At 48.0% G+C, this 25,971-nt stretch overlaps 1 protein-coding gene across 2 annotated transcripts in view; it reads right to left on the bottom strand.

Moving 5' to 3' along the window:
* SCARA5 (scavenger receptor class A member 5) overlaps positions 1-25,971 on the bottom strand; it is a 97,502-nt gene that overhangs the window by 24,838 nt on the left and 46,693 nt on the right. For both annotated transcript variants that reach the window (XM_081001064.1, XM_081001065.1), the window contains exons 4-6: positions 19,426-20,100; positions 14,829-14,909; positions 5,628-5,726 (exon numbers count right to left, since the gene is read on the bottom strand). In XM_081001064.1, the coding sequence (XP_080857190.1) occupies positions 5,628-5,726; positions 14,829-14,909; positions 19,426-20,100 (855 nt within the window). The remainder of the gene's footprint in view (positions 1-5,627; positions 5,727-14,828; positions 14,910-19,425; positions 20,101-25,971) is intronic.

The following is a 25,971-nucleotide window of genomic DNA, read 5'->3' as shown; positions in this document are numbered from 1 at the left end:
GTTTTTGTGGTTGAAAACGATTGTGTCTTTTTAATGCCTGCCTCAAATATGAAATTGTTGTTATAATTAAAATAATGTTGCTTTTTGGAATGGCTGCAATGGTTTTCCTTGTTAAATCACTTTAAGGCATTCTATGGGAAGTAATTCATGAATGGAATATATAAGTTGAAGATCATGGAGGAGAACACTATCCATGTTCAGACAGCAGTCACGAAATTAAAAGACGCCTGCTTCTTGGGAGAAAAGCAATGACAAACCTAGACAGCATCTCAAAAAGCAGAGACATCACCGTGCCGACAAAGGTCTGTATAGTTAAAGCTCTGGTTTTCCCAGTAGTGATGTATGGAAGTGAGAGCTGGACCATAAAGAAGGCTGATTGCCGAAGAATGGATGCTTTTGAATTCTGATGCTGGAGGAGACTCTTGAGAGTCCAATGGACTGCAAGAAGATCAAACCTCTCCATTCTAAAGGAAATCAGCCCTGAGGGCTCACTGGAAGGACAGATCCTGAAGCTGATGCTCCAAGACTTTGGACACTTCATGAGAAGAGAAGACTCCTTGGAAAAGACCCTGATGTTGGGAAAGATGGAGGGCACAAGGAGAAGGGGACGACAGAGGGTGAGATGGTTGGACAGTGTTCTGGAAGCTACCAGCATGAGCTTGACCAAACTGCGGGAGGCAGTGGAAGACAGGAGTGCCTGGCGTGCTCTGGTCCATGGGGTCACAAAGAGGCGGACACGACTAAACAACAACAACAACAACAACCAAGTGTTCATTTGTCAACAAGAAGCACTGACGAAGGTACCTCACCTTCATGACTTTTTCTGATCCCGTTTGAAAGACATCGAAGTTGGTGGCCTCAGCCCAGTATCCCTGAAGGAGCGTCTCTGCCCCCATCGTTCTGCCTGGACACTGAGGTCCAGCACCAAGGGCCTTCTGGCGGTTCCCTCACTGCGAGAAGCAAAGCTACAGGGAACCAGGCAGAGGGCCTTCCTGGTAGTGGCGCCCACCCTGTGGAACGCCCTCCCACCAAATGTCAAAGAGAAAAACATCTACCTGACATTTAGAAGACATCTGAAGGCAGCCTTGTTTAGGGAAGCTTTTAATGTGTGACATTTTAATGTATTTTTAATCTTTGTTGGAAGCTGCACAGAGTGGCTGGGGAGACCAAGCCAGATGGGTGGTGTTAAAATAATAAATTATTATTATTATTATTATTATTATTATTATTATTATTATTCCTGTTTAAGAGTTTAAGCCTTTTTCTGGAAGCCGGGCACAGCCTTCCCATTTAGGCAAGGATTTAAGAACGAGGACAGTAATGGCTCCAGTCGTTGAGAGCATTTTTGTCTAAGCCCTTTTCCAAATGCAGCAGGACACATTCCCAAGTACACATGTTCAGGATTGTGCTACAGGGCTGCATTCTACAGTGGTGCCTCGCAAGATGAAATTAATCCGTTCCGCGATTCTCTTCGTCTTGCGAAGCATGGCTATTAGCGGCTTAGCGGCTATTAACGGCTATTAACGGCTATTAACGGCTTAGCAGCTTAGCGGCTATTAACGGCTTAGCGGCTTAGCGGCTTTAAGAAAAAGGAAACAAACTCGCAAGAACTCGCAAGACGTTTCGTCTTGCGAAGCAAGCCCATAGGGAAATTCATCTTGCGGAACGACTCAAAAAACGGAAAACTCTTTCGTCTTGCGCGTTTTTCGCCTTGCGAGGCATTCGTCTTGCGAGGTACCACTGTATTTCTATTTTCCTTTTCTTTCAAAGCAAGTTTTGAATATGAGGAGCCTCTTGGATCACCTAGTCCAACATCCTGTTCTCAGTGACCATCAACCCTCAAGCAGGATTTAAGTACAAGAGACAACTTTCTTCCTGGGGTTTCCAGCAACTGGGGTTCAGAAGCATCACTGCCTTCCATGTGGAAGCAGAGCATAGCCATTGTGTGTCATAAATTTGTCAAATCCTCTTTTCAAGCCATCCCAGTTAGTGGCTATCCTGTGGGGGTGAGTTCCACAGGTTAACAGCATTCAGTCTCTGTGGGATGTTCACAAGTTCTAGCATTTTGAGAGCAGGATAATAACTGTTCTCTGTCCGCTTCACCCCAGGCTAAGAATAATTTTATAAACTTCTTATCACAGCACCTCTTACTTGCTTTTTCTATCAAAAGTCTCAACCTTTCTTCCTTTTCTTGATAATTGGGGTGGCCCTTTCCTGAGCCTCTCCCAACTCTGCAGAATCCTACCTCGCATGGTTGTTGTGAAGATAGAATGGGGAAGGGAAAGTGAACCATGTAGGAAGAAAAGTGTGATATAAACAACAGGAACAATTGGCAAAGGCTTCTGAAAAGGCACAAAGGGAGAGGGAAGGACCCCTCTAAAATTCACCAACCCAAGGAGAAGTGATTCTTCCCCTCTTCCTAATAGTTTTTATTCCCGTATCTATGGGAAGATCTCACAGACAGACCCCAGACCAAGGCTGTTTCCCGTCCCACTAAACTATTCCGACAAGCTGCCCCGAGGATCAAAACGCCGCAATGCGGGAGGTTGGAGGAGGAGGGGGCTTTGGGGGGCAAGGGGGGGCTAATGAGACTCAAATGGTGAGAGGCGCAGCATGAAGGCAACTCATACATGCCGGGCTCAAAGCCAACAGTAAACGGGAGCCAGGAATTTGGGCTGGGGGGCACAAGGGGGTGTGCTTTTTAGGCGAAGGGGGGGCAGGAAATGAAGGATCCCGCAATATCTGCGGCGCATATGCAAAAAAGCATGTAAACATTTGGTACGTAAAGGGTCGTGAGTAATAATGCTTCTTTGGATGAGAAAATTCGTCAAGGCTGATAATTCAGAGCAAAAATTTAAGCCAGGCGGCATTTTCAAAGAGGTTAACAGGGTCAGGTTCACTCTAGAATTTGTGGCCGTCCAACGAAGCTGAATTTTGGAAGGTTTGGGACAGATTAAAGGAAGGGCTTCTTCACACAGAGCAGAGTTAGACTGTGGAACTCATTCCCACTGGAGACAGAGGGTGAAAATTGGAGTAGATAAATTGATGGAGGACTATATAGAATCATAGAATCATAGAGTTGGAAGAGACCACAAGGGCCATCGAGTCCAACCCCCTGCCAAGCAGGAAACACCATCAGAGCACTCCTGACATATGGTTGTCAAGCCTCTGCTTAAAGACCTCCAAAGAAGGAGACTCCACCACACTCCTTGGCAGCAAACTCCACTGTCGAACAGCTCCTACTGTCAGGAAGTTCTTCCTAATGTTTAGGTGGAATCTTCTTTCTTGTAGTTTGGATCCATTGCTCCGTGTCCGCTTCTCTGGAGCAGCAGAAAACAACTATATGGAGCTTGCCGAACTGACTGGGAGACTCCGAGACCAGAGAGAAGAGATGGTGGAAGAAGATTGGAAGAAGTTTAAAGAATATTTGAAAAAATATGTTAACATTTAAATCTTACAGTAGCTTTGGAAGTGGATATAGGCTGTAGGGTTAGAAGTAGAAGGTAGTGTATTTTAAAACAGTATTATTTGTAATTGATAAAATGTGAAGATTTTTATGGTAAAAGTAAGCGTGATTAAAAAAAATGGTTAGATAGAAATTATGATATATGTAAACTGCTAAAGAGGAGGTAAAATGAAAATCAGATAGGGGGGACTTGGGGAAACCCACCTAACAATGTTTAGAAAAAATAAGGATAAGACAAGAATTTGTTTGTATTGTTTGTTTTTCTGTTTGTGCTGTTTAGTTGTGTTATAAAATGGATAACTTTTTTTTTTGGGGGGGGGAAGTTAAATTGATGGAGAAGACCCATGATGCCTACACAGGCCTTCCTCTGAACATAACCCAAATTGTCAACATGCTTTTTTTGTTGTCAAACTACCAACATGGGGTCTTCTCCTTTAATGGCACCTTAGTTATGACCTGGTGAGGGTGGTTACCTGTTTCTCCCTTAAAAAGTCAAAAGAACAGCCTTCCTTCTCAATTCCTCCTCTTTGTACCGTCTGTGTTGTTTAAGGGTCAAATTAATTCCACGGAAGCTGACTTTGACCCAGCACTCTTAATCTGAGATTCCTGCGGGGCACGGGGTTGGACTAGATGGCCTTGGGGTTTCCCTTCCAACTCTACAATTCTATCATTCTACCCAGACACCGTGGAGAAAGTGGCATCTCTCTTTCTGTGGACATTTTCTCCCTCTTTCTCTGTGGGAGATCATTCTGGGAAGGGGGAATCAAAGTGACTGGAGGGACTGGGGTGCGTGCCCCTCACTCAAAAATCCAAATGTGACAATTAGCCTGAAAAGGTTCTGGGTAGCCCAGTTTAAAAGGATGTTGACAAGCTGGAAGGTGTAAAGAGGAGGACAACCAAGAGGATCAAGGGTCTGGAAACTAAGCCTTATGAGGAACGGTTGAAGGAGTTGGGTATATTTAACTTGGGAAAGGGGACGCGGGTGGCGCTGTGGGTTAAACCACAGAGCCTAGGACTTGCCGATCAGAAGGTCGGCGGTTTGAATCCCCACGACGGGGTGAGCTCCCTGCTAGCAGTTCGAAAGCACTTCAAAGTGCAAGTAGATAAATAGGTCCCGCTCCGGTGGGAAGGTAAACGGCGTTTCGTGCGCTGCTCTGGTTTTGCCAGAAGTGGCTTAGTCATGCTGGCCACATGACCTGGAAGCTGTACGCCGGCTCCCTCAGCCAGTAAAGTGAGATGAGCGCTGCAACCCCAGAGTCGGCCACGACTGGACCTAATGGTCAGGGGTCCCTTTACCTTTACCTTTAGCCTGGGAAAGAGGACACTGAGAGGAGATAGGAGAGTCACCTTCAAATACCTTAAGGGCTGTCATGTGGAAGATGGAGTAAGCTTGTTTTCTCCTGCTCTGGAGGGTAATAATAATAATAATAATAATAATAATAATAATAATAATTTGTTTATACCCTTCCCATCTGGCTGGGTTTCCCCAGCCACTCTGGGCGGCTTCCAACAGAACACTAAACTACAATAACCTATTAAACATTAAAAGCTTCCCTAAACAGGGCTGCCTTCAGAGGTCTTCTAAAAGTCTGGTAGTTGTTCTTCTCTTTGACATCTGCTGGGAGGGCTTTCCATAGGGCGGGTGCCACTACCGAGAAGGCCCTCTGCCTGGTTCCCTGTAACTTGGCTTCTCGCAGGGAGGGAACCGCCAGAAGGCCCTTGGAGCTGGACCTCAGTGTCTGGGCAGAATGATGGAGGTGGAGACGCTCCTTCAGGTCTACTGGACCGAGGCCGTTTAGGGCTTTCAAGGTCAGCACCAACACTTTGAATTGTGCTCGAACCCCTGGCTTGCAAGAAAGGAGATTCCGACTTAGTATCAGGAAGAACTTTCTAACGGTAAGAGCTGTTTGACAGTGGAACGGTCTCCCTTGGGAGTTTGTAGACCTCCTTCCCTGGAGGTTTTTAAGCAGAGGTTGGATGGCCATCTGCCATGGATTCTTGAGCTGTAATTCCTGCCCCAGAGGGGGTTGGACTAGATGACCCTCAGGTTCCCTTCCAGTTCCACACTTCTGAGATTCTAATGTTGGCACGCACTGCTGTGCTGATTCCTCTGAATGCAAGTAAGGAAGACATTCGGACCCTTTGAAACAGCGCATCGTACCTGCAACTCCACGTGGCCCAGGCATGCCTCGTGGGCCAAGGTCTCCCTGGTCGCCCTTTAGCCCACGCTGCCCCATAGGTCCTCTTTCGCCGGGGAATCCTAGATTCAGAGATAAAAGAAGGAAAAGTCAGGCCCGCAAGAGTCAGGATCCGGTGTGCTCCTCATGAAATTGCATGCTATTGTCGCAGGAAACCCCCCCGCCCCCGAATCATTCAGTTTGTACAAACTCGACACACTCTCACACACGACATACGCTACGCTTCTGTTATAAATTGATAGAAAATCAACCATATATCGCATCTGCACGGTTCCACTTTTATTTACTCCATGAAGGAAGGACTACAAAATGGGGAAGGTTTGATACAGGCCAGCCATAATCCCTTGAGCATCCCAGCACATCCACAGGAGCCCTGCCCAGTTGCTATGCCAACCCTGATGGTCCTAGACAGAAGACCATCAAGGTCACAAAGGACTTGCATATGGGAGTGGATTCAACATGGACTGGAACAAAGGACAATGATCAGCTCTTCCCTCTGGGGGCAGGAAACTGTCAGCTCCCTTTTGTCCTCTGGAAATGACTCATGGGGAGGGGGAAAAGAGGAACCAGCCAGATGACAAGATACTCAGGTTACCTCCACAACTCCTCCCTCAACTCCTCCTTTTTGTGATGTAGTTGTGATGTAGTCAGGGGTGTAGTTTGGGGGATTAGTAACTAATAAAAGTTGGGGTCTTCTTTTGTTCTGGGCTTCCATTTTGCTTCATCTTGTTGCGGGTGGGTGTCCTGTCGCGACAGTATCCAATAAAGGCCAAGCCTACAGGCTGCTGTTTTGCTCTAAGTTATCCTGGTTGGTGTCTTTGTTTTTGTCCAAGGGAGCCCTCGGATTTCTCCGTTAACACTATGGTTTCAATGGTGAACAACTGGCACCAACACCCCAGTCTTCATACACCTGGAAACTCTCCTGTCTCCACACCCCAAATTCTGCCAAGATTATAAAACTTATGGGGAGCCTGTGACCTTCCTGTTATTGCTGAATTTCAACTCTCCTCAGCCCCAGGCAGAGAAAATGTGGAGGAACCCATCGCTGCATGAATTTATGACTTAAGGGATGACTAGACAAACATAGCCACTTCCGCCCTGCAGAGGAAGTGGTGTTGCGGGCGTCACGGCACCCCTGCGCAATTGGGGGAATCCCCAGCTGCGTCACCTCCTGGCCAGCCAATCGGCTGGCTCTGGGGGTGTGGCCTCCTCTATTTAAGGCAGGACGCGGCCAGGGATCTCCCTCTTTTCCCGCCTGCCAGCTGTTCCTGCTTTTCCCACCCTCCCGCCCTATAAGGTTTTAGTTCCTTGACCTTGCTATGGACCTTGGTTGGTCGCCGTTGAGGGGCCTGGTAGGAATTTTTCTACTTGGCAAATTGGCACCAGGCACTTGGTTTTCGCCCACCTTGTAGCAAATTGTCACAACTGGGTATTGGCAGTTAGGCATTGGTATTGCTCTGTAGATGGAAGAGGGGAGGAAGCGCCATCCCCTGCCCTGCACATTGAAGGATAGTCCTTTAAAGGATTCCGGGGGGCGTGGCTCTGTCTGAAGCCTAGGGAGGTGAGGGCCTAAGGCACGCCCCCTATCGGTGACCCCGGGGGAGTTTCTAGTTGATGTGCATCAGCAGGACTCCCCCTACTGGTGGTTAACCCTTCCCAGACTTCAAGCGGATGGGCTGAAGTCGGATATAGTCGGTTAGGACCAATGCCTAAGCCAATACCGCTCATCACCTGTAACCAATAAAGTTGTGGCTGTATTTAGCCCATTAACCTTAATAATTGTGTCATGAGTCTTTATTTCCACTGGGGGGGGGGGCAGGAACTCGCCACGCAACCATGAGTCTGTGAGAAAGATTTTTGCTCCAAGTTTGAAAAACAAATGAGAAAAACAAACTCTAACTCTAACGTTGCTTTTTGCCAAGCGCAGGAAAAGAAGTGGGATCCCAACCAGGCAAAACCTGCAGAGGGTCTATTTTACCCTATTTTTAAAATCGAAACGGAACCTTGCAAGTTACACATGTCAGTCATGAGAGTCTTCTTGTTGCATTTGCAAATTGTGGCTGCAGTCCCAGGACTGACCTCTGAGCAGACATAGGCCCAATAATTGCACATTAAAAACAGATTGCTGCATTGCAAAGGGTTGGAGTAGATGATTCTCAGGGTCCCTTCCAAATCCAGAAGTCCATGATTCTATGATTCCATGAGAATCAATTTTGCAAACTTAGCAGATTGGCTCGTAAATGTAGTATCCTGATCACTGGGATCGTTTTAGCCTCTCCACATCATCATCATCATCATTAATTTCATTTCTTACCTGCTTTATATTTTCAAGAAAAATCTCAAAGCGGTTTACAGCACATTAAAACATCAATGAAACAATCTGAAGAAAGTCAAATATAGAGTGTATAGTCAAAGCAACATAACTAACAGAAAACTAAAATATTCTCTTAGAGATTTCAAAACAAAACATTACAAAGGAAGTCAACTAAAGAATACATATTTAACACAAACAAAGTTAACCAAAAAAAAATCTTAAACATTTTTGGGGAAAACCCCACCATTGCTAAGTGAAGTCAAATATAAAATGCACATTTAAAACAGCATGAATAACAAGAGAAGTTGGGTGCCAGAATCTCACGCCCACCTGAGTTCTGTCTTCAGATCATCTCTGCTGTTTCCACTTACTACAGAAATCCCTTCTCCAGGTGGAAGGAGCCCACCTGCCTCAAAGCAAACAGGGCAGTTGAAACTTGGGGTTATGAGGCTATATTCTGGTGTTTACTCAACCCCCACTAATTTCTTTTTTTGTGGGGCTACCTTTGAAGGTGACTCGGAAACTACAACTAATCCAGAACGTGGCAGCTAGACTGGGGACTGGGAGTGGCTGCTGAGACCATATAACACCGGTCTTGAAAGACCTACACTGGCTCCCAGTAAGTTTCTGAGCACAATTCAAAGTGTTGGTGCTGACCTTGAAAGCCCTAAACGGCCTCAAAGGCCCAGTAGACCTGAAGGAGCATCTCCACCTCCATCATTCTGCCCGGACACTGAGGTCCAGCGCCGAGTGCCTTCTCGCAGTTCCCTCACTGAGAGATGTGAGGTTACAGGGAACCAGGCAGAGGGCCTTCTCGGTAGTGGCGCCCACCCTGTGGAACGCCTTCCCACCAGATGTCAAAGAGAACAACAACTACCAGACTTTTAGAGGACATCTGAAGGCAGCCCTGATTAGGGAAGCTTTTAATGTTTAATAGGTTGTTGTATTTTAGTGTTCTGTTGGAAGCCGCCCAGAGTGGCTGGGGAAACCCAGCCAGATGGGTGGGGTATAAATAATAAATTGTTGTTGTTGTTATTATTATTATTATTATTATTATTATTATTATTATTATTGCATTCATTGCATTTCTTCATTGCATTTATATCCTGCCTTTTTCCTCACAGAGCTCAAGGTGCCTTGCATCTCTCTCCCCTTCATTTAATCCTCACAACAAGCCTCTGAGGTTGGTTAGCCTGAGAGGCAAAACCTGGCCCAAGGTCGCCCTCTAAGCTTCACAGCTGAGGGGTGAGATTCGAACCCTGGTCTCTCCCAGGCCAGGCCTGACGACCACTATGCCACACTGTCTCACCCACTAACTGCAGCCTGCCATCCCATTTGCCAAGATCCTGGGGGGTGGCAGGCATATGTTTTCAATGAGGTGGCCCTGCGGCGGCTTTGAGACCTTTTCCTCGCTCGGTAACAGCTCATTTAGAGCCCGGCCAGGAATCTGGATAGTTTAGAGTCTCCTTTCCAACTTTACGTTAACACAACATTACAGGATTCAGTGCCCAGAGGTACGATCGATGTCGGCTTTCTCTAAATTGCGAGGGGATGACAGTTTCTTGGATGTCAATGAGATAAGATGCTAAAGCCAATCAGCTCTTAATCTCCTGAGCGTGGGAAGGGACCCTTTCCTTAGGGCAGAACACTTCTGACAGGAGCAAGGCCTGCTAAGATGCACAACGATCTATTAAGAGGTGAGATGAGACATTCATTCCCCGAGAGGCAGTTGCCAGGAGCCGAAGTGAATCCTGGTACAGTAATCTCGTCTGGATTCCCGCCTGCTCCATTTGGAATGCCTAGTGGCTTTTGCTGGGGAGAAGCTGGTGGAAGCACAGGAGCAGTTGACCTCTTTTCTCTTTGGTGATCCCTCATAGCCTGATCCAGCTACAGGGCTCTGTGAGGAGGGAGGGATCTTTGTTGTTTAGTTCTTTAGTCGTGTCCGCCTCTTCATGACCCCCTGGACCAGAGCACGCCAGGCCCTCCTGTCTTCCACTGCCTCCCGCAGTTTGGTCAAACTCATGCTGGTAGCTTCGAGGACACTGTCCCACCATCTCGTCCTCTGTCGTCCCCTTCTCCTTGTGCCCTCCATCCTTCCCAACATCAGGGTCTTTTCCAGGGAGTCTTCTCTTCTCATGAGGTGGCCAAAGTCTTGGAGCCTCAGCTTCACGATCTGTCCTTCAAGTGAGCACTCAGGGCTGATTTCCTGAAGAATGGAGAGGTTGGATCTTCTTGCAGTCCATGGGACTCTCCAGAGTCTCCTCCAGCACCAGAATTCAAAAGCATCCATTCTTCGGCGATCAGCCTTCTTTATGGTCCAGCTCTCACTTCCATACATCACTACTGGGAAAACCAGAGCTTGAACTATACGGACCTTTGTTGGCAAGGTGATGTCTCTGCTTTTAAAGATGCTGTCTAGTTTTGTCATTGCTTTTCTCCCAAGAAGCAGGCGTCTTTTAATTTCGTGGCTGCTGTCACCAGTGCTGGATTTACCAGTAACTGTGCTGGTATTAGCCTAGGAGAAATTTGCTTTAAATGAGCCAATGAGCTACACCTTCCTTAGGATACGGTGAATATGCAGTTGGGTTTGGGCCAATGGAAGCCATAAGGACCGCTCTTTTCTCTCCATTACAGTTGCCCAGCAGTCATTTTGCCTCATGTCGACCTCATTACACCTAAACTGGTCTTGGGTGGCCATTATCAAAACCCCAAAGGCTCCAAATACCTCTCATTTTAAAGATCTGGCATGCAACAGAGCAGGCACCGTCCGAATCTCAACAGGCAAGCCAACTATACTAACGGGAATTAAGCGGAATAGCCACAAAAATAACAATCATAAAAATCTTAGGAGCAAGCACAAGGAAATGTAACGTTAAAAAACTTAAAAGCGGTCCTACAAACGATAAATCCTAGACTGCAAAATTCAACAAACCCCAAAGCCCACACACAGATAATTAAATCAGTTAAATTAAATCAAAGCCAGGCTCTGCTCTGCTCATCCGTGGCAGGAAATGCATTCAGACAGGAAAAGTCTCAGTAGCAACAGGGAAGATTCCAGACAAATGTCGAAAGGATGACAGGAAGATGCTTCAAACTGAGCTCGGCCATCAACCTGCTTACCTCAGGTCTGTCCATTACGGGGCCTGGCAGAAGATATCCAGGGTTTGGGGCGGGGGTCTTTCCCAGCCCTCAGTTCGAATCTTGCCTCTGCCATGAACCCACTAAGTGGTCTTAGGGCTTCCTTTTGTCCACCCCTCCCCCCAAAACCCCCCACCACTCTTTAGCGGCCTGTCATTCAGAGCAAACAGAATGACGTCACGAGCATGCGCAGACACAGCGAATTGCGACCTGCACATGCGCAGTCACAGATTGCGTCCTGCTCATGATGCGAACAGGGCTCCGGAACGGATCCTGTTCACATCCAGAGGTACCACTGTACAAACATGACAGGGAAGGAAGGGAGGAAGGGAGGAAGGGAGGAAGGGAGGAAGGAAGGAAGGAAGGAAGGAAGGAAGGAAGGAAGGAAGGAAGAAAGAAAGAAAGAAAGAAAGAAAGAAAGAAAGAAAGAAAGAAAGAAAGAATTTGGGTTTCCCACAGATTGGTGTTTGTTCTGTTTTATCGCTAAAGAGTCATATTTTCTAGGCATGGCTCAAGCAGAAATTTTGGGCGAGGCCCTAGTCAAACCAATATCTCAGTTAGTTAGAGTGCAATGCTGAATGCGCCAAGGTTGCAGGTTCGATCCCTGTATGGAGCAGCTGCAAATTTCTGCATTACAGGGGGGTTGGATTCAGCCTTTCTCAACCTGTGGGTCCCCAGATGTTGCTGGCCTACAACTCCCATCACCCCTAGCTAGCAAGGCCAGAACTCAGGGATGATGGGAGTTGTAGTCCAACAACATCTGGGGACCCACAGGTTGAGAACCGCTGGATTAGATGGTCTTCAGGCTCGCTTCCAACTCTAGAATTCTGCGAGAGCGTAAGTTGAGGAAGACCCACTGGGAAATGGAGGATAAGCTTTGCAAGAGCTCAGGGGCACCCCAGCCCAGCCGCAGCTTTAAAATCAGACCTCACACAGGGCATGGCCCAAGATGAAAACCCAGCAAGCAGCCACAGCAAGGCATCCTCTCCTGTTCCACCCCCTCCCAGGCAACGGGGAGCCCCCAGGAAATCTAAATCCAGCCCAGGCCATTTCTCCCATAACTCCTCCGTGCCAGAAATCTCAGGCAATTACAGGTGGTTAATGGTGGCACTCTGTCCTCCAGCCAAGAGCTTTCAGAGAGCACGTAACATAAGCTTCCACTTAGCTAGAAAATCGTGTTTTCCTTCAGGGCTTTAATTGAATTTCCCTTCTACAAACAGCGGTTTCGGTGAAGGAGGTGGGGGAGGGAGTTTCTTGAAACTTTAAGCGGCTCACTCCAAACCCACAAAACAGATCAGAAGACCCTGAAAAATACGGGCGCGAGCGAGCGACCACGCACCCCCTTTTCCATGTGCCAAGATTTTCTTCCAGAGAAGGAGCCCCCCAGAGAGATAGCTGCCCCAACACAAGTCTTTTAAGCCGAGAGGAGAGATCTGCCTCCCCACTGCTAAGGCTAACCCTTTGCTTCCTGCCTGGGAGCCATCTGGTTAGTGGTTAGCGACGCAGTGCCAGGGTAAACTCAAGACCTTCCGCAAGCAAAGGGAGAAGGCAGCGAAGAAGAAAGCGTTCTTGTTTGTTTGAATGGAACCACGGAGGGCGACTGGCCTGAGATCAGACGGAAAGGATAAGAGCTGTTAGGGCGAAACTGAAGCCTGCATTAAGAGCAGGAGAGTGTAAAGGCAGTCCAGCAGGATCAGGCCAGTGGTGGTCCATCTAATCTAGCATCCTGCACTCCCAGCGGCTGACCAGAAACCCACAAACAGAATTTTGCAGCCAAAAGAGACTCTCCTGCAGGGCCCTTTCAGAGAGAACCTTTCGAGCACTTAACGGCTGATGTTTGTTCCGATGTGTTGGCTGACGGGTTCTGTAGCCCCAAACATCTGGAGGGCACCAAGTTGGGAAAGGCTGACCTAGACCATAATAATTTATAAAAATAATAATTTATTATTTATTTATTTATATATTATTTAGACAGCATCTTAAAAAGTAGAGACATCACCTTGCCAACAAAGGTCCATACAGTAAAAGCTCTGGTTTTCCCAGTAGTGATGTATGGAAGTGAGAACTGGACCATAAAGAAGGCTGATCGCCGAAGAATGGATGCTTTTGATTTATGGTGCTGGAGGAGACTCTTGAGAGTCCCATGGACTGCAAGAAGAACAAACCTATCCATTCTTAAGGAAATCAGCCCTGAGTGCTCACTGGAAGGATAGATCGTGAAGCTGAGGCTCCAATACTTTGGCCACCTCATGAGAAGAGAAGACTCCCTGGAAAAGACCCTGATGTTGGGAAGGATGGAGGGCACAAGGAGAAGGGGACGACAGAGGGTGAGATGGTTGGACAGTGTTCTGGAAGCTACCAGCATGAGCTTGACCAAACTGCGGGAGGCAGTGGAAGACAGGAGTGCCTGGCGTGCTCTGGTCCAGGGGGTCACAAAGAGTTGGACACGACTAAACGACTAAACAACAACAACATTATTTATACCCCACCTATCTGGCTGGGTTTCCCCAGCCACTCTGGGCGGCTTCCAACAGAACACTAAAATAAAATAACCTATTAAACATTAAAAGCTTCCCTAAACAGGGCTGCCTTCAGATGTCTCCTAAAAGTTTGGTAGTTGTTTTTCTCTTTGACATCTGATGGGAGGGCATTCCACTGAGCGCCACCACCGAGAAGGCCCTCTATCTGGTTCCCTATAACCTCACTTCTCGCAATGAGGGAACCGCCAGAAGGCCCTCGGCACTGGATCTCAGTGTCTGGGCAGAACGATGGGGGTGGAGACGCTCCTTCAGGCATACTGGACCGAGGCCGTTTAGAGCTTTCAAGATCAGCACCAACACTTTGAATTGTGCTCAGAAATGTACTGGGAGACCAATGCTATCAACATCCTTCCAAAGTTTCAGGCGGAATCACCTTGCCCATCAACTCCTACCTGAGATCTTTTGAACAAGGACATTGAAAGAGCCTGCAGGATCAGGTCTGTGGCCCGTCTAGTGTTCCTACAGCAGCCAATCAAATGCCTATGGGAAACCTGCAAGCAGGATACGAGCTCAAGACCCTCAAGGAGTTTCCAGCCACTGGTATCCAGTGGAGGCAGAGTTGGCTAGTTGTCATTGATAGTCCTCTCCTCTAGGAAGTCCACAGAAAATGCCTGGAATTGGAACATTTAGTATACACAGAGCTGTGGCAAACAGAGCACCTTGTATTTACGGGACCACCTCTCCTGGTCTGCCCCACAGAGGACCTTAAGGTCCATGAATAACCATATTTTAGAGGTCCCGGGCCCTAAGGAAGTCGGACTATCCTCCACCAGGGCCAGGGCCTTCTCAGTGATGGCTCCAACCTGGTGGAATGCTCTGTCCCATGAGACTAGGGCCCTGCAGGATTAAACCTCCTTCCGTTGGGCCTGTAAGACAGAGCTATTCTGCCTGGCCTTTAATTTGAATTAGCCTGCTCTTTTATTCCCCTTCCTTCCCCCCTCCCCTTTTTATGAAGATCAGCCACTCTGGGATCCCACAGCTAATTCTCCCCTGGTCTCCTCGCTGGTCCAAATAGGACTATCTTAGCCAGCTAGCCCTGGTGACCATCTAATGTTATTATTTATTATTATTATGAGAGTCCGAAGGAGCGCAATCTGCCCTTGAGCTCTGTTCTCCTGTCCCTTCAGAGCACCAACTCAGGATGCACACTGATGGGTCACATGATGCCTTACCTTGCAGGCCAGGTAAGCCAGGAGGACCGGGCTCTCCTTCCATCCCTTCGTTGCCTTGATCCCCTTTCGGTCCAGGTGGCCCTAAATTGGAAAGACAGAAGGCTGATGAGCCCTGGTTTCATTTCAAAACCACCAAGGTTGCACTGAAGGAGCATGCAGTGGGTGTACCCATGTCCACAGCAGTCGAGGTGTGCACTTGTGCAGCTATTCCCACATGAGGTTCCACGTGTGCGCCTCGTTGGAGTATCTGATGGATGACCTATGCGAAGCAGCGAGGTTTTGGTCGGGATTCCTGCATCGCAGGGGGTTGGACCCCACCCCACCCCTCGCCATAGTTCTATCGTTCTATGAAGCCCCGACCTGACACTTTTCTCAACAATCTCTGCCACTGGTGTGAGGGCTTGGCCCAAGCATCTAGTCGCTGGTAGCTGCCATGGGTCTTGATCTCTGCCCAGTTTTTGACCTGGCCCCTCTTCTGCCCCTGCAACTGCCCCCAGGTCCAAGAACCAAACCAGCAACATCACAAATCGAGACGCCATGCAGTTTGGGCCTCCCAAAGGCTTGGAAGCAGGAACTTCCATTCTGGTACAGACAAGTTTAATATGATCACATACAGTGGTACCTCGGGTTACATACGCTTCAGGTTACATACGCTTCAGGTTACAGACTCCGCTAACCCAAAAATATTACCTCGGGTTAAGAACTTTGCTTCAGGATGAGAACAGAAATTGTGCAGAAGCGGCACAGCGGCAGCAGGAGGCCCCATTAGCTAAAGTGGTACCTCAGGTTAAGAACAATTTCAGGTTAAGCACGGACCTCCGGAACAAATTAAATTCTTAACCCGAGGTATCACAGTACCGCAATTCACCACATAATCGTCACATTTTTTATGCCTGTTTTTATTTCCAAAAAATGGGGTGCAATGATTATGCGGTGGCATATCATTTACTGTGCCAGCACTAATAATAATAATAATAATAATAATAATAATAATAATAATATGGAAGCCACTCTGGGCGGCTTCCAAAAAAATATTAAAAATACAATAAAACATCAAACATTAAAAACTTCCCTAAACAGGGCTGCCTTCAGATGTCTTCTAAAAGTCAGATAGTTGCTTATTTCCCTGGCATCTGATGGGAGGGCGTTCCACAGGGCGGGCGCCACCACTGAGAAGGCCCTCTGCCTGGTTCCCTGCAACCTCACTTCTTGCAATGAGGGAACTGCCAGAAGTCCCTTGGAGCTGGACCTCAGTGTCCGGGCAGAACCATGGGGGTGGAGATGCTCCTTCAGGGATACAGGGCCGGTATACACCTTTGAACTGTTGACAGTGCCCTTCGTCATAAGATCTCAAGGCGATTCACATATGGCTGGATCCAGGGTGTCCCAAGTGGAAAAGGCTTCCAATTCACAGAACCGCAAGCCATTCCCTCTGTCCACAAGCTTCTGGGTGATACTGGGTCCAATCCCCCCATCCGTCCCCACAACGAACCCTGAAAATGCAAGCAAGAGGCCTTCCCATTTAGGGCACTGACTCCATCTGCTAAAGTAAATCTCCGGCAACCCTTTGTGGTGAAGCCAATCCCGATATTAGAAATCCAGAGGTTTGGGCACAACATCCAAAAGGAAAGCTCCTGGATTGACGGAGCACATGAGTTTCCACCAGATGGGAAAATGCAATGGCTCCCATCCCACCCCATTTAGGCTGCCTAGGATGGCAGATTTTGTGGCTCGAGTTTATGGGACAGGTCCAAATACCGACAGTGAAAATCTCTACTAAGCCTTTGCCTGAAGTGACACCTCAGACCACCTCTCTTTCTCCCTGATCACTCAGAAATCATTTAAAGGTTTTTGGATGGCGCACAATGCATATTACCTACAAGGTCGCCTTATCCTCATATATAAAGGACGCGGGTGGTGCTGTGGTCTAAACCACAGAGCCTAGGACTTGCCCATCAGAAGGGCGGTGGTTCGAATCCCCGCAATGGGGTGAACTCCCATTGCTCTGTCCCAGCTCCTGCCTACCTAGCAGTTCGAAAGCACACCAGTGCAAGTAGATAAATAGGTACCGCTGCGGCGGGAAGGTAAATGGTGTTTCCGTGCACTCTGGTTTCCATCACGGTGTCCCATTGCCCCAGAAGCAGTTTAGTTCTGCTGGCCAAATGACCCGGAAAACTGTCTGTGGACTAACGCTGGCTCCCTTGGCCTGAAAGCGATATGAGCGCCGCAACCCCATACAGTGGTACCTCCGGTTGTGGACGGGATCCGTTCTGGAGCTCCGGTCGGATCCCGAGGTTTCTGCAACCAGAGGTGTCTGTTCTGGGAACACACGTGGCATGACAGAGCGTTACTGCGCATGTGCGTGCGGCAAAACACGGAAATATAATTCCGGGTTTGCCATGTGTGTATCCCCAAGGATACTTAACAAGAGGGGCATGTAAGTAGAGATACCACTGTAGTCACCTTTGACTGGATTTAACTGTACAGGGGACCTTTACCATTTACCTTTACCTATGGTGGCGCTGTGATCTAAACCACTGAGCCTAGGGCTTGCTGATTGGAAGGTCAGCAGTTCGAATCCCCACGACGGGGTGAGTTCCCATTGCTCGGTCCCTGCTCCTGCCAACCTAGCAGTTTGAAAGCACGTCCAATTACAAGTAGATAAATAGGTACCACTCCGGCGGGAAGGTAAACGTCGTTTCCGTGCACTGCTCTGGTTCGCCAGAAGCTGCGTAGTCATGCTGGCCACATGACCTGGAAAAACTGTCTGTGGACAAACGTCTGCTCCCTCGGCCAGTAAAGCGAGATGAGCGCCGCAACCCCAGAGTCGTTTGTGACAGGACTTAATGGTCAGGGGTCCCTTTACCTTTACCTTGCCCTCATATATGCCCACTTGATCAGCGGAACTAGGACTGTTACAGATGCCAAATAATACCTGTTCCACATTTGTAAGAATTCAGTTTTTTAGCTCCTTCAGCCATTCCTTATCTGGCTTGGTTTCCAGATCCTTTACCATCTTGGTCACATTGTTCTGTACATTTCCCAGCTTGTCAATATCCTTCTTAAATGGTGGTGCCCAGAACTGGACACAGGACTCCAGGTGTGGTCCGTCCAAGGCAGAATAGGGCAGGACTATGACTTCCCTTGATCTGGACCCTAGACTTCACTTGATGCAGCCTAGAATAGCATTCGCCTTTTTTGCTGCTGCTTCACCCTGTTGACTCATGTTCAGCTTGTGGTCCACCAAGACCTCTAGAGCAGCCTTTCTCAACCTGTGGGTCCCCAGATGTTGTAGGACTACAACTCCCATCATCCCTGAGCTCTGGCCTTGCTAGATAGGGGTGATGGGAGTTGTAGTTCAACAACATCTGGGGACCCACAGGTTGAGAAAGGCTGCTCTAGATCTTTTTCACATGTACTACTGTCAAGTCAGGTGTTCCCCATCTTATACTTGTGCATCTGGTTCTTTCTGCTTATGGGTAGAAGCTGACATTTGCCCCTACTGAATTTCATTCTGTTAGTTTTGGCCTAGTTCTGCAATCTGTTAAAGTCATCTGGAATCCTGATTCTAGCTCCTGAGTTATTAGCTGCCCATCCCAATTATCATCATTTACATATTATCATTATTTGCTAAATTTGTATACCACCCTTCATCCATAGGGTGATTTGCAGCATAAAAATACAAGATGAAAAGATGACCTTGAATGCCCTAAACGGCCTCGGTCCAGTATACCTGAAGGAGCGTCTCCACCTCCATCATTCTGCCTGGACACTGAGGTCCAGCTCCGAGGACCTTTTGGCGGTTCCCTCATTGTGAGAAGCCAAGTTACAGTGAACCAGGCAGAGGGCCTTCTCAGTAGTGGCACCCACCCTGTGGAACACCCTCCCACCAGATGTCAAAGAGAACAACAACTACCAGACGTTTAGAAGACATCTGAAGGCAGCCCTGATTAAAAGCCCTGCTTTTAATGTATGATGCATTACGGTATTTTAATATTTTGTTGGAAGCCGCCCAGAGTGGCTGGGAAAGCTCAGCCAGATGGACGGGGCTTAAATAAATTATTATTATTATTATTAGTAGTAGTAGTAGTAGTAGTATTAAATGTTAATTTATATGGGGGTTTTATGCATGCAGAGGAAAAGGGACGAGAGAGGGCTGATTTTCGTGTGCTGTTTAATTTGGACGTGCCTCATACTGCACCTGCAGCTAGTTAAGCATGTGAGAACGAGTCAGCAAGCATGTGAGAATGACTCAGTACAATATACAGTATAAATGCTGATGTGGTTGAGGCAAGCTTCAGAGCATCGTCTACATGCTGCAAGGAGACTGCATCTACAGCTGTGTGAAACTGTATTATACTGTCAGTAAATCAACTGACTCTTCCTAGAACGGTTTGGTGTTGCTGTGTTCTTTTGGCACACTCTGCTGGCATTGCGATGGGCACTCTGCGCATGCCCCGGCATAGAACACATAATAGAAGCAAAACAAACCAATAACCTCCCCCACCCTCTATTTTGTCCCCTGCAAATTTGTTGAGCATCCCCCTGCCCGCTCATTCCCAGTGAGAACGGCTGACCTTTCCCGCTCCACCCCTACCTCGTATGACCGAGATGTCCCTCAGGGCGATGGAGTGCTCCCAGTCCTTGAGTCGCAGGTCCTCAGTCACATTGTTGAGGATGGCCAACTCGTGCTTGAGCTGCTGCTCCATGGCGATGTGGACGAGGCGCATCTGGCGGGCGTCCTCGCTGGCGTTGCTGATCAGGACCTGCAGGTCCTGGATGCGGGTGTGGTGGATGCCCACGTCGTAGGACAGGGTCCGGTTCATGTTGCCCACCTCCCCACCCACCATGGTCAGCTGGTCGCTCAAGCCCTCCACCCGGGACGCCAGCTGTGTCAGCAAGCCCTCATGGTGCTTCAGGAGTAGACGGCTGCTGTTCCCCTCCACGGAGACCTTGTAGATCTCCATCTGTGCCAAGTCGCTCTGCTGGTTCAAAGCCTCCCGTAGGCCGGAGACCGCCCGGTCCGTCTGATCCGCTTGGGACCGCAGGCTCCCCAGGGCCCCTTCCAGCTTCTGAAGGGAGCTGGTCATCAGCAGGAGAGAGTCGGAGTGGTTCTGGAGAAGGTCCTGCAGACGCCAGATATGGTCCAGGAAGTCCCCTTTGAATGGTTGCTGAAGAACCTTCAGCTGGAGGTCCCGGAAGCTTTCGTTTAACCGGTTGACGTTCCCCGTTAGCGCCTTCAGGTCTTCTGGAGAGCTCTGAGGCCTGGAAACTGGGGAGAGATGAAGAAGGCATCTCAAGGCACAGAGGAAACCATATATCCCTCAGTACATGTCTCCCTGTACATGGGGCAGTGGCTGAGGCGCCAATACTTTGGCCGCCTCATGAGAAGAGAAGACTCCCTGGAAAAGACCCTGATGTTGGGAAAGATGGAGGGATGACGGAGGATGAGATGGTGGGACAGTGTTCTCGAAGCTACCAGCATGAGTTTGACCAAACTGGGGGAGGCAGTGGAAGACAGAAGTGCCTGGCGTGCTCTGGTCCAGGGGGTCACGAAGAGTCGGACACGACTAAACAACAACAAGTTTTTAGAGGAGGAAAACATGAAAAAAAATATTCTGAATCAAATGTTGTACTAAACTATTTAACGCAGCAAAGCAGGCAGCTTCTGTCCGCTTTGCTGCTTTAAAGTGAGCCACGGAGGAGGGACGGATGGGAGCCATGGTTCCCCTTCCTTCCCTCCTCCGTGGCTCACTTTAAAGCAGCAAAGAGGACAGGAGCCTCTTACACGTCCCTCCTCCGAGCAGCATTCACTTCATAAGACGCACAGACATTTCCCCTTACTTTTTAGGAGGGAAAAAGTGCGTCTTATGGAGCGAAAAATACGGTAAATGTTGGAAGATTCAGGACTGATAAAAGAAAATCCTTCTTCCTGCAGCAAGTAGGTAAACTATGGACCTCCCTGCCACAGGAAGCAGTAATGAGCACGAACTTGGACAGCTTTAAAAGAGGATGAGACAAATTCATGGAGGACAAGGCTATTCGTGGCTATGAATGACACAAATTGTCAGTTATTTAATTTCATTTAGTGCCTGCTATTTATTTATGCAAAAATCCATATCCCGCCCCCCTGGTATCTCCATGCCCGTCGGGATGGCTAACCGCAATGAAAACCCACTATAAAATTGATTTTTTATGGCAGTGTTTCATTGTTGTCGCATTGCATTGTTGAGTACCTCTTGCAGAGTTCTAAACATTCATCGGTTTAGAAATGGTTTCAGCTAAAATAAAACCGTTTACGAGGCATGCATAGAGAAATTTGGAAAGCACATCTATGAATTCATCTCAAGCCTAACTTCCTAGCAGAGTTTGGGGACGGCCTCTTTGCTTCCCAAGTTCTGACTCTCTGGGGGTGTAAAGTAAAGATCACAGAAGGCTGGAAGCTCCTTGGGGTTTTTGTTGCCCAGCTGTTTCAAAATGTCTAGGTCCTCGAAGAAGGCCAAAAGGACCAGGTTGCACTGTCCGTCCTGCCCGCCTCCTCCTTTTAATTGCTTAATAATCAGGTTTGCTTTCTGGATTGGCAATTTGGAGCCTGGACTGGACTCTCTACACTGTAATTGACTCCAGCTGAGGTTTGTGGGCGTTCTGGAGTGGGAAGCTGGCAGGATCCCTGAAGCTGCCAATCATTGACCCTGGCAAATAAGCCGAGATTAAAGGACAAGCGAATTTTAAGAGATGATTCCAAAGAGGGATATACTAAACCCTTTTAAACCCAAAGTCTAGAGAAGGGGAAGGGATAAGATTCTGCCTTGAGAGGCAGACTTTCTTAATCAACACGTTTGAATGCAATGCAAGAAGCAGAGCACAGCTCTCCTTTGAAATTTGCACTTCTCTGAATTTTGCAATGCAGTTCTCCTGAACTTTGCATCTTAGACAAAATTGCATATTGTTACGAATTTTTGGGGGGAGGAGGGGGTTGAGTCTGGGTCCCTTCCAAACCTGCGATCTTGTTTCTGTGAGGGTAGAATGCATAAGCAGAAGCCTGCCAAATTAGCTGCTTTGTCGAGGTAATGGCTTTGGCTGGCTAGACAAGTACCATGAACATATCCAAAGAGTTTGCTCGGTTGCCGTGGAAACAAGTGGGTGGGCCTTTTCCTACCTCAGCTGGCTGGAGGGGACAAGAAAAATGAGAACCTGGGGAAAACCAAAACAGATGGATCACCCATTCCTAATCAAAACATTGCACAAAAATGTGTTTATTAGGAGAACATAAGAATTGATGCTTTTGAATTCTGGTGCTAAAGGAGACTCTTGAGAGTCCCATGGACTGCAAGAAGATCAAACCTCTCCATTCTGAAGGAAATCAGCCCTGAGTGCTCACTGGAAGGACAGATCCTGAAGCTGAGGCTGCAATACTTTGGCCACCTCATGAGAAGAGAAGACTCCCTGGAAAAGACCCTGATGTTGGGAAAGATGGAGGGCGCAAGGAGAAGGGGATGACAGAGGACGAGATGGTGGGACAGTGTTCTCGAAGCTACCAGCATGAGTTTGACCAAACTGCGGGAGGCAGTGGAAGACAGGAGGGCCTGGCGTGCTCAGGTCCAGGGGGTCACGAAGAGTAGGACACAACTAAACGACTAAACAACTAAACAACAACAACAACAAATAAATGGACACACCGCAAAAATGTGTAGAAATGAATCGGGAGGAAATGAGACATGGGGAGAATTCTTGACCACTATCACATGTTCCTCCCCTACAAACTTATTCAGAGGCACCAGAGCCTACTAACCTCTTGACCCAGTTGAAAGACCGGCTCAAATCTGGAAATGCAAACATGGAAGGCTTCATCCTACAAGCAGTGAGTGCCAAACCAGAGACAAATATAAGCCAGGTGGCACCTCCTGGCCTTCAGAGAAGCCACAGAATCGACTCTTCATTCCAGAAGGATATTTTCAGAGAACCGAGCACAAATAGTATGAGGGCAGGCAGAAGGAACTGGGGATGTTTAGTCTAGGGAGGGAATGTATTGAGTATTTTAAATATTTAAAAGTATGTCGGGGGGAAAGGGAGAACCGTTTAGTCAACCCATCAAAAGCAGGAGACAGAAAACACTTGTTTAAAGTGGAGAGAGGTGGAAACAAGGTTCTGCAAAGCATCCTAGGAGCCGCTTCTTAAGAATGGTAGAGTTGGGATCCTGGGGGTCATCTAGTCTAACCCCACTCCTAGCAAGTGGTATTTAGAGGAATACCGCTTCTGGCAGTGAAAGCAGGACATGGTCATCATGGCTAATAGCCACCGATTCTCCACTAATTTCCCATGGCTGTTAGTGGAAAGGAGGAAGTAATTTGGACTTTACTTATTTATTTCATACAATTTATGTAGCTCTTATGGTCCGTATAGTTAAAGCCATGGTTTTCCCAGTAGTGATGTATGGAAGTGAGAGCTGGACCATAAAGAAGGCTGATCGCCAAAGAATTGATGCTTTTGAATTCTGGTGCTGGAGGAGACTCTTGAGAGTCCCATGGACTGCAAGAAGATCAAACCGATCCATTCTGAAGGAAATCAGCCCTGAGTGCTCACTGGAAGGACAGATCCTGAAGCTGAGGCTGCTATACTTTGGCCACCTCATGAGAAGAGAAGACTCCCTGGAAAAGACCCTGATGTTGGGAAAGATGGAGGGCACAAGGAGAAGGGGACGACAGAGGACGAGATGGTTGGATACTGTTCTCGAAGCTACAAATATGAGTCTGACCAAACTGGGGGAGGCAGTGGAAGACAGGAGTGCCTGGCGTGCTCTGGTCCAGGGGGTCACGAAGAGTCGGACACGACTAAGCGACTAAACAACAACAATGTAGCGCTTGATTGCAGAAAAGAGGTTTCTGCCTCAACCACTGAGATGTCTACAGCTGCCCCACTAGGCAAGACCACATCTATTTCTGGTGCCCAGTTTGAGAGGTCACACCCAGAGGCTATGAGCTCTTTCAGTTTACATATTTATACCTTGCTTCCTTCCCTCGCCCCACGCACAAACAATTTTTAGACTAAAGCGGCTTGCAAAGGATAAATGTAGGTGCGAGCACACAAGACGGGAGTGTAGAAATGAAAACAGGAAAGGAGAAATTGAATGGTTCACCGGACAAGCAAAAATTGGACGTGCAAAAATAGGTAGCATAAAACTGGACCGCGTGAGGGCCACCTTTCACGAAAAGAACTGCAGCTGACGCTAAAATGCTTTCTGTTGTGGTCCCAAGAGCAAACATTTTGCACAAGACTGTTTGTGTCTGCGAGGCTTCATCATGAAAACACGCTTCCTTATTGGAAACAGGGGGGTTGGGACACAAAGATGGGGAAAGGAAGACAACAGAAGACAAGAACTTTAAAAAAAGAATGGGAACAATTTATAATGTGCTCAGGAGACCATTGTAAGCAGATGAAAACTTTAGCAGGATTTTCATCTCACTTGTAAGGTAACAAAGACTAAGGATAATTCAGATGGACCAAAAATTTGGATAACGGATTGATACGCCATTGTAAATGTTGACATAGGTAAAAAACGTAAAGGTAAAGGACCCCTGGATGGTTAAGTCCAGTCAAAGGCAACTATGGGGTTGCAGCGCTCATCTTGCTTTCAGACCAAGGTGGCTGGCGTTTGTCTGCAGACAGTTTTCCAGGTTGTGTGGCCAGCATGGCTAAACCGCTTCTGGTGCAACAGGACACCATGACAGAAACCAGAGTGCACGGAAACACTGTTTACCTTCCCGCCACAGTCGTACCTATTTATCTACTTGCACTGGTGTGCTTTTGAACTGCTAGGTAGGCAGGAGCTGGGACCGAGCAACGGGAGCTCACTCCGTCGCGGGGATTCGAACTGCTGACCTTTTGATTGGCAAGTCCAAGAGACTCAGTGGTTTAGACCACAGCGCTACCCGCATCCCTACGTTGACATAAGAACTCACGGAGGGGATGGGGGGGCGAAGTCTGGAGATTCAGAGAATTCTCTTTACAGTTATACCTCTTGTTACGTTTGCTCATTGATACGTTTTTTCAGGTTGCATCCCGTGGCGACCCGGAAGTACTGGAAAGGGTTACTTCCGGGTTTCACCGCTCGCACATGCGCAGATGCGCAAAATGACTTCATGCGCATGCGCAGACGCGGCGAATTGTGACCCATGCACTCGCAGATGCTGGTTGCATTCTGCTCATGTTGTGAACGGGACTCCGGAACGGATCCCGTTCACAACCAGAGGTACCACTGTATATAGTTTTGCAATTCTCTTTGTCATAAACTTGATATTGTAAAATCAAATAAAAATGATTTCAAAGAGGAGAAGGAAGACAGGCCATATTCAGCTGGGGGCTCCTGAATGTCAAGGTTTCAAGGTTTCCACCTATGTGGTTGCTGCTTCTCTGCGGGCCTCCCCCCAACTGGGAGGGACTGATGCGGTTGCTAGGCAACCCCTGTTGTGTGTTCCACAGCTGGCCAGGAACAGAGCAGCAACGTGGGAGGGAGGGAGGTTGAAAGGATACACACAGGCCAAAAACATGGGTGGAGCACCCAGTTCTTTGTGGGCTCCAGAACTGGCTGCAAGTTGAGACCTGTGGTGTAAACATGACTTTGGCCTTGCCAGTCCACCAAACACCCCTTCCAAAACAAAAAACAGAAAACCCTACCACTAAGCCATGCTCTCTACGCACAGCAAAGAAAAAGTCAAATGCAAAAGGAATGCAGCAATACAAGCCTATTTTTTCTTCTTGTTTACTTCTAGGGGGTTAAAAATGTTCTGCAAGGCTGGGGCAATGCAGGATGGGAGCCAGACCCAAGCAAATAATAATAAAATAGTCATTATTGGGGGGGGGTATTCCTAGCATCCACCTGGCCCCGAGCCCCTGGTGATGCAACTGCTTGTTTATAGTGGGGGGAATAGGAGAGGATATTAATGGAGCACATTTGGTACAAATTAGAGCACAGAGCGCAGGCGGCAGGCTTTCAGGTTGCGCTAAGCAGGCTAGGCTGTGGGATTTGAAGAGTTGGTCGCTAATTGGAGGTGGAACCGCAGGGGGATTTTGGGGAAAAGAGGATTTGGAGACGGGATTACGTTCTCCGCGGAGCGAAAACAGCTCTGGCTGCTTAAACTGGCCC

The sequence above is a fragment of the Podarcis pityusensis genome, assembly GCF_964106645.2.
Source record: "Podarcis pityusensis genome assembly, chromosome: 3".
In the NCBI taxonomy this organism is placed as follows: Eukaryota; Metazoa; Chordata; class Lepidosauria; order Squamata; family Lacertidae; genus Podarcis; species Podarcis pityusensis.
The sequence above is the reverse complement of the archived record's forward strand: the minus strand, read 5'-3'. Positions and strand labels throughout refer to the sequence as shown.